At 42.9% G+C, this 9,406-nt stretch overlaps 1 protein-coding gene across 2 annotated transcripts in view; it reads right to left on the reverse strand.

Moving 5' to 3' along the window:
* Positions 1-415: 415 nt before the first annotated feature.
* LOC102388360 (24-hydroxycholesterol 7-alpha-hydroxylase) overlaps positions 416-9,406 on the reverse strand; it is a 38,736-nt gene continuing 29,745 nt past the window's right edge. For both annotated transcript variants that reach the window (XM_025209592.1, XM_006028217.3), the window contains 2 exons: positions 5,088-5,175; positions 416-3,012 (listed from right to left, as the gene is read on the reverse strand). In XM_025209592.1, coding sequence (XP_025065377.1) covers positions 2,941-3,012; positions 5,088-5,175 — 160 coding nt within the window. In that variant the 3' untranslated portion in view covers positions 416-2,940. The remainder of the gene's footprint in view (positions 3,013-5,087; positions 5,176-9,406) is intronic.

The raw sequence follows: 9,406 nt of genomic DNA on the forward strand, positions 1-9,406 counted from the left end.
ACGATTTTCCAAGGTCCCTTCTGGCCTTACAATCTATGAATCACTTCTTGTTTCTATGCTGATATGTAAATGGCCCAATCAACTACCCTGCAAATGGACTGAATTCCACCACTGGAGTAATGAAAGAGACTGCTCCCGGCCCACTTGAGCTGCCTGACTGTCAAGCACAGATGAGAGGAGCCTCCGACAGAGGCTTAATAGGGGGACGGCATGAATGAAGTAGAGGTTCTTTCAGGAGATGTCTGCTTCTTATGAAAGGCATTGCTTCCACCATACTTAGAAGAGAAAATGCAGATTGTGAGTTGTCATTTTAATACAAAATATTTCAGTGAAAAATGTCTTTTTCAACAAGATCCTCAGGATAGATCTGTTTTGAATGAAAATGTTGGGTTTTGATCACAGAAAGAGACAGACAGAGAGTTTTAATTTTTCTTAAAACATTTGTCATTTTTTCCACCAAAACCCAAAAACATTTTAAGAAAAACTTGAATTACAGCAAACATTTTTGTGGTCATAAATCCAGAGTTATCTTAAGAACCAATTTTTTGTGTGTATTTTTCCCCTTGCCAAGAAGACCTGTTTCGTGTGTTATACCATCAGAAGAGGAGACTAAGTATTCCTAAATAAATGAGTGCCAAAGCTAAATTTGACAATCCCAGACTCAGTGCTCTGATGACTTGTAAATAGTCAGGTTTTATCAGGCTGGAATAGCAGGTGCAGTAAGCACTTTCAGTTTCTAAGGTTTCAGCAGGGTTGCCCATTAGGTTTGGCTAAATAGTTCTATTTTGCAAATATATGCAAAAAACCACCCATAATGATAACTCTGAATGAGGTGATTTTAGCATCATGGATGTTAGTATCTTGAAACACACCACTTATGCAAAGAAATACAGTGCCAAATTCTGCAGTCGGTTACGTATTAAATGAAGTTAAACATTTATAGTTGAGAGCTGGTAGTGGCCTGCTGTGCATTCTGGGTACCCGAGTAACCTATACAACGTTTACCTCTCTAGCAATAAACTAAAATGCAGATTCCCAGTCCCTGGAAATGACCAGGAATCTTTCCAGTGACTCCAACAGGCTTTACATCAATCAACATGGGCCTAATGCTAAGAGATGACAAGCTCCTGCAACTCCTGTTATATTCAGAGGAAGTTGCAGGGGGAGAGTATATCCAAAATCAGGCCCTAACAAAGCAGTTATATGTAACAGAAGAGGTAATGAAAGGAATGCATAGGTATGACTGACGTCCCATATCTCTGCATGTGCCTTTTGATGTTGGAAATGGTTCAACAGGCTTGGATGGTGTATGGTGTTCTAGTCTTGGTCCACCCCATCAGGAAAAGCAGCGATATCAAATGCGTAAAATCAACTGGGAGATGACACAACAAGGAGCTGCTGCACATATATTCCTGCCTCTGCCCCCTTCTGGCACAGCATGGTACTGGAAGTATACTGTCCTCCCTGTGGCATCCCAAAGCATTTTAGCCAATCATCCCTGTTCTGGAGTCCAGTTAATCAAGACTTTATAAAATAGTCTCCACTGCCCTTTGAATGAGTAATCTCTACTTAAAGTTAAAGAGGTGTCTGTAAAATGATAATTTCCTATGAAGCTATTATACTGTATTAAATATGACAGCAATTAAGTGTTGTATCTTCCAGCAAGATGGATTCTTAGCTTGCTCTACAGCTGCCTTTAACTGCCTTCTTTTATTAGATTTTCTTTCAGGGGTAGGTATTTTTAGATGTGTGCAACATCCAAGAGAGTTAGATTCTCAAGTGCTGTAAATCATACTAAAAAAAACCTACCCCAACCAAAACAAAAGTCTTCCAGATCTTGGACAGCCTTTTCTTGAAGATATTCTAAATGGCAAGCAAACATAATGGGAAAGGCTTTGTTATATAAACAGAGGACCCAATCCTGTGCCCTGAGACAACCAAAACTCGGCCAAAGCTAACAGGAACTTCAGCTGCCTCGGAGGAGAGAGGGTCGCTCTCACTTTCCATATTTTCAGTCTTCCAGTGACAAACATGTTTCATTCACCATTGTTTGTCCTTAATTTAGTCCCAGGAGGCTGGGTCCTCATCTGGTATTAATCACATTTGGACACATGAACAGAGAGGCAAAGCACAAAGCTTGCTGTGCCAGCTGTGCACAAAGTATGAGAAATGAGCACAGACACAGGCACTTAGAGGCATGAAAGAGAACTGCCCCTGATTCACACCAGGGTAAATTTGCCCTGCAGGGGGCAGGACTAGATCACCTTTAGGGACAGTGTCAAATGACTGCAGCATTTTCAAATGGGGACAGCCTGACCTGCCACAGGTTAACCTGGCCATGTGTCTGTGGCCTCAGAGTAGCTCCAACAAGCACAAACTATGCTAGTGAACACCAGCTGAGGATCTGACGCTGAGGGTCTAATTCACTGCTGTCCTGCACTTTGCGTACAGCAGTGGAAAAGGGCTGTAAAACACTGCTGTTCTCATTTGCCGGCACTTGACATGTTCTTCACTCTGGTGTGAATGAACCTTCAGGGCAACAGAAAACTTGTCCTGGAAGGTCTGGTTTTCGCAGGGGCCCTAATAACACTCTTCAAAGTAATCATAAGCATACTTTGTCCCCTACATACCTCATTTGTGGGTACAGTCAGCTTAGATGCATGCAGGCTGCAGATTCATATAACCTAAAATTACAGATGCATAAAAAGATGCATAATCTGGAAGCTGCATTTAAAATACTGAGACCTACTTAATCAGGCCTAGGTGCACAGGTGCCACGGTAATGGATTTATTATAAACACTACATAGAGTTTCCGCCTCGCTGAAATTGTTACTTAAAACCTGTTAGTATACTGAACACATCTGGAGATGTAAGAAGTGCCCATGAAGCATCGCTCTGGCTGTGGATGGCCAAAGGATCGAGCCACTACAAGTCAGTGTTCATTCCCGGAGTTTATACTGAACCCTGCATGGGCCTGTGGGTTGTTGCGTCCCCACTAAATGCAGATGGCTCTGCAAAAAAAAGAGAGAGAGAGAAACAACAGAAGCCTGTGGTAAGTATGCACCTCATTTAATTCAGCATTTAAAATTACGTAGCACTCTATTTGCATTGATGTTAATGAGATAAACGGACTTTCTCAGAAATTCGGCTTCATCTGTTACAGAGGCTCAAGGCTCAAAGGCCACTTCTTTATCTCATTGAAGCCCCTGAATAAATATTTGCTCTAATATAATAGAAGCAGGAGGCTTTACAAAATTAATTGACCTTGCTCTACCATCAATGGCTCAGTTACCGAGGGGTCAATCTGAAGATGCAATCAATTCCACGGGAAGGCAGCAGTGTTGACCAATTCTTGAGTCCCCAAGAAATTCCTATTCCTTTTTTGGGTGGACTTTGCAACATTAGTGATCAACATCTCAAATTCTCCCAGTAGAGTTCGGAGCTAGTTATCCAGTCTTATGTAACTCTAAACTTCTGCCTCTTTTCCTTGTCCCCAGATCTCTGACCTGTAGCGCTTTAAATACAAAGGCATTTGGGTCACAGCTTGCTTTGCAGCACTCCAGGTCTGTGAGGAAGAGATTTAGCCACAGAGCAGGTATGAGGCAGTGCAGAAGGACCTCCTTTCATACAGGAGGGCAGTTGTGTAAAGAATCATAGAATCATAGAGAAGTAGAGCTGGAAGGGACCACAGGAGGTCATCCAGTCCAACCCATGGTTCAAGACAGGATCCACGATGACTAAATCATCCCAGCCAGTGTTTGTCTAACCTGCCCCTAAAAACTTCCAGGAATGGAGAGTCCAGAACCACTCCAGGTAACCTGTCCCAATGCTTAATCACCCTTACAGTCAGAAAGTTCCTCCTAATCTCCAATTTAAATTTCCTCTGCTGCAGCTTGAGGCCATTGCTCCTTGTCTTATCCTCTGTGTCTACAGAGAACTCTCTATCAACATCCTCCTTATAATGACCTTTCAGTTATTTGAAAACTGTTATCAAATCTTCCCGCAATCTTCTCTCCTCCAGACTAAATAATCCCAGCTCTTTCAGCCTTTCCCTTCAAGCCACATTTCCTGGACCTCTGAGCATTTTTGTTGCTCTCTGCTGGACTCTTTCTAATCTGTCCACATCTTTGAAGTGCAGGGCCCAAAGCTCCTCTCTTAGTTGTGAATCTGGGGCATAGCTCTTTTCCTGATCCCAATCCTTATCTCCTTTTCTTCCTCTTCTGAAAATGCGTCAGGTGCAAGGATCCAGCAGGGTGGCCACTGCTATGATCAACCGCCCATTATTTCACATCAGTTTTAAATGGAGAATGCAAAATCTCACTTCCATATTCTCCACTGTCTGCCAAATGCAAGTATGCAGTAATTTAGAAGGGTGTGATGAGGTTTGGCCACAAAGGGCACTTCCATAAAAGCATGGTCATGTGGTATATGGTGCCCCAAACACGTTTGTGGTGCCACATACTGCACACGCCGGTGTTCTCCATGCTGTAAGTATGCACTGCCTGAGTGTGCGCTGCTCCATTTCTTTTTTTCTGAGGGTTTTTTTGACCCCTGGATATCCTGGTTTTACATTCTGGACATCCAGGGGTACAAAAAACCCATGGAAAAAAAACAATGGAGCAGCACACATTAGAGCAGCACACGCTGCTGAAAAGTGGAGCCAGGCTGTCCAGAGTCGCTGCTGCTGTCAACCAGGCTCTGCTCAGAAGGATCACTGTGGCTGCAGCCCTGGGAGGCCCCCAGGACCCCAGCAAAGCTGCTGGGGCAAGCACAGTGCTGGCCCCAGCCTCCCCTACTGCCCTTGGGGTAACTTGCCACATGCCAAAGTGCACATAGCACAGGCATTCCCTGAGGACAAGTAGCTGTGGCACAAGGTGCCAAATGTGGAACCAAACGTCCATGCATGTCTGGATGCACCCAAAGAACCCAATTTGCACTCTCAGCTGCACTGTTGTTCAGCCAATGTAGGTCCATTTACTTGACTAGAGGTCCTCTGGAGGAGGGCAGAATTACCCCTTAGTGTGTTTTGTACCCCTTCCAGCATTTTGCTGTTATAAATAACAGTATAACCATGTAAGTCTTTTACCTCCTTTGGTACTGTGTCCAAAAGAATAAATTCATATTTGTTAAGGAATAAAACGACTAACAGGTGAATCTCCATTATAGCAAACCACCTGCAAAAGAAAAAGAGAAGACAGTCTTTTATCCAGTATGACCATGTAATGCATACACCCATTCAAGTATCATAAAACTAACAGGATTTCTGTTACACAGTTGAGATCCCATTGCTTTTCTCTCCAAAGAAGTTTATCTTCAGCCTGGAATAAATGGTGAACATCAGGTTCTGCTCCATTGACTGGTAAAGAGCATGAATGTTTTAGCTGCCCCTTCCTGTCTGTGAAACTCCAAAAATTCCTGCATCCCTCCGATACAAGAGTTTATTTTAAAATAGCATTTGTATGCTCAGCCAGCAGTGTGTGCATTTATTTTCCTCTCACGCTGTTGTGAACTGGCAGGAAGCCCAGGGGAGGGAGAAGAGAAGCAGACCTAGAAAATACTACGTGACTAATAGTGATATACAGAAGGTTATATAATACTGCTGTAAGCCTCATGACATCAGAATAACCACGAGAGCTAAGCTTATTATTTACAGTGTCAACGTCAAAACCTGGTGTGAGGTCAGAAAAGCTAGTTTTTCCCTTGTGTCACAACATACCGTATTTACTCAGACCCAAGATGAGGCTTTTCCCCATTCTACATTGGGGGGGCGGAAAGCCCCTTATCTTGGATTCAAACACAAGACAGAGTGGGGGCAGGGATGGGGCAGGCAGCTGCTGTGGCTCCGGCTCTGACCCCAAGCCTGGGTGAGTGCCACAATCAGAGCTGCAGCAACCTTTGCTCCTCCACCCCCCATTGCTTATTGTCAGGCACCACAGCTCCAGTTCTGCCTTCATTTCCTCCCATGTAAGCTCTGACCTCTGCCCAGCACACAGCAGTGGCAGAGGCAGCTCCAGCCCTAGGATGCTGCCACATGGCTCAGCAGGGGCTGGAACCAGAGCTGCACCTGACAGTAAGCAGCTGGGTGGGGGGGAGTACAGAGAGGGCAGAGGCTGTAGGGACCTGTGGCTGCAGGGGGCCAGGTGGTGGGGCTGTAGGGAGCAGAGACTGCAAGGGGTAAGTGGTAGGGGCCAGGTGGCATGCAACAGGGGCACAGGCATTGCCCAAGGAAGCAGGCTGCAGGGGAGACAAGTGGTAGGAGCTGCCTGCCCCTCTACTGCTGCTTTACCCACTGCAGTGGTGTAGGGCAGGGGAACAAATTTAAGATGACCCTCCATGATAGAATTAGATTCTATACATGGACTGTGATAAGAAATATACACATTTTCTATACATAGAATCTAATTATTGGGAGGTAGTCTTAAATTTGAAGTTGTCTTTGATTTGGGTATATATGCTATCTTGTAAGCTCTCTAGCACTTCATCTGCAGGAGACTTCAGACAACCCAGTGAAGAGTCCTTTGACTTTTCTTTTCTCCAAACATTAGTAAGTGATCTTTTCCTACTTTGTCAGATCCCAGTTCATCCTTAAGCTAACTCAGTGGGCCTATGTTTGTATCTCAAGTTGGGCCTATGTTTAAGCACCCTATTGAATGAAGGTTTTCACTAACAATAATGCTTCTCACTTAGCGCTTCGCGTTTGTGGCTCTCAAAGCACTAAACAAAGGAGTTCATTGTTGTTATTCCCATTTGTAGATGGTGAAACCAAGGCACAAAAGGTGAAGTGATTTTGCCCAGTGCCACTCATCAGGTCAGCCCAGGGAGAGCTGTGAACAAATCCTGTGACCCCTGAGGCCCAGTGCAGTGCTTTCTCTACTAGCCCACACAGTTTGGAAGTGAAACCAGAGTTTTCTGACCTCTTCTGAGCCATGCTCACCACTTAACAGAATAAGGTCCCACTGCTACATTTCTCAGAGTACTCTATACAGTGGTAAGCAATTCACTCCTTTCTGTGTTACTTAATGACAAGTGTAGCATGAACTGAACTAATGTAGCTGATGTTAACATAGAGTGTAATAATAGTGAAATATAACCATGTTAGTCTTGTCCTGTAAGCAACTTGAAAACTCCATTTTGTATCCTTCTGCTTGACATAAGTGAATGAACTCTGCATAGCCCTTATGTATGAGTGTGTGTAAAAGGGTGAATGGTGAGAGAATGGCATAGAGACGGGAGAAGAAGATTTAACTGTTTATGTCGGCAACAAGGTGCCAACTCTAAGTTACCAGTCAGTAAACTAATTAATAAATGGCTGAAGAATCCCTTTTAGGCCTAAGGCACAAAGAAGATAATGAGGAGAAGGCCAAGGCTGAGATAAGCTAAAGACAAAAGAAGAACAACTGCAAAATCAGAAGCTGGGTATGGAAAACCCCCAAAGCACTGAAACAAAGGATGCCAATCCCTATAAAAGAACACCTTGAAAATGCCAAGTTGGGTGAGTCTCTTTCTCTACTGCTGTTTCATCAGAGCACGGATGTATCTCTTCACCCCACTCCAGCTGTTATCTTCAAATCTGCAATCTTCAAATCATCATCATCTATTCAATAAGCCTGGGTTGGCCACCCTGGGCTGATATTGAGCAACTATTGCTGGTAACTATATCTGGTGTATGTGTGGATGAAATGGTTGTTTTGTGTATGTGTATGCCTGTGTGTAATGATGTGTATAATGATTTCTGTGTGTTTGTATGAATGGTGTGTCTGAACTTCTATGTCTAACTCATGTGATCAATAAATATGGCACCTTGCCTCAACCCCCTTTATAAAGTCTCGCTCGTGATTTCAGCAATTGGCAATTTGAGTAACACAATGATATGCATCAAATAAACACTATTAGATGTTTGTTCATTCAAAAAAAAGGGAAAGGTCCTCCGGAACCTAACAGTTGGTAGCGCAATGCTGGCTATGGCACTCCAGTTCTGTGTTCAGTAGCCCATAAGACAGCAATGTCATCAGTATTGTGTCCAGCTGCCTTTGACCCCCTAATCTAAATGACTCTGTGCCTCCTTACATCTGTGGTCAATCTTTGCCACATGTTCAAAGAAAAGCTCAAACGCATGCCCTTGGTACTATAATGAGGTACTTCAACCAAGTTACCCAACCTTTCACATAGTATTCAATGGATTAGTAGTAGTAGTTGTAGTTTGTACTGTGAAAGTGTGTAGGAGTCACAGTCATGAGCTCCATGAGTTGCACCAGGTACCAGAGTACATGGGTTTGTGTTTTAATACCAGAGTTTGGCATTTAGTTAAACTGAGGGTAAATGTTTTAGAAGCTTTTCAAAATAGCCTTTATGTCTAAGACAAATGAAAAGGAATTATGTTTTCATAATACAATAGAAACCCAGAATATGACAACAATCCCTGTCTCAAGAAATTACATTCTTTGGATAGGATGAGAGAGAACAGGATGGGACAGGAATAAGACAAAGTAAGACAGTACTATCAGCATGATAGTTGTGGTCTTTCATATGTACAGCCAACCAGCTGTTTCAACTGTCATCAAGTTTTTTTAGTGGCATCAAAGCAAATGAGGACTAGAAGGACAATAAGATAATTTTGTGGATGTCTTCAGGGAGCAACTTGTGTGCATATGCACACCTATGTAAGCACGCTAACACTGAGCAAGCAGGATATTTTCCAATGTCCATTTGCATTGATATTGGCATTTAATTTGATGTTGCCCTTTAGAATTTGGAAAGAAATAAAAATTATACTATATTTCACTCCTTTGTAAAATACCAGCATCCAGTCCAATAAAAATGCACATTTAACTTGGAATAGCAATGCTTGCTTGATTTATATAAATATGTTCCTGGCTTCCTATTTTAACAAACTTTTGTTGTAAAGATATTATCAGAGTGCAGGAAAGCACCTACCCTGGGCAAACAAGCAAAGCCACTTGTATAACAAACTTGTGGACAGCTTTGGGCTTTCTCTGGCTTCTGTAGAAATCAGTGTGAATTGTGCCACTACCCTCTCTGGGAATGAAGCTAGGTGACTTGTGCATTTCAGAGGATGTGGCAATATCAGAGGACTTGGCAAATTCTTTATGCAGTCCAGTAACAGTTCAGCCTGATGGAAGGATAAGATTACAGAATGGTGCTTTATCATTTGCAGATTTAGTCCACAGTAGGTAGACACTGCTGGATGGATACTGACAGTTCTAAAACCCGCCCAATAAAGAAGAGTTTCTCCCAGCCCACATTATGGAGGTAAAAAGTATTAATTTTTTTAATGCACTGGATAATCAGATTATGAATATTAATAACCAGAATATCTAATTGGCCCAAAATAACTTCATATTCTTCTTCCACTAACTCCAAACTGATGTAAAATGGAAAGATTGT

Source organism: Alligator sinensis, unplaced genomic scaffold (genome assembly GCF_000455745.1).
Source record: "Alligator sinensis unplaced genomic scaffold, ASM45574v1 scaffold1156_1, whole genome shotgun sequence".
NCBI classification, from domain to species: Eukaryota; Metazoa; Chordata; order Crocodylia; family Alligatoridae; genus Alligator; species Alligator sinensis.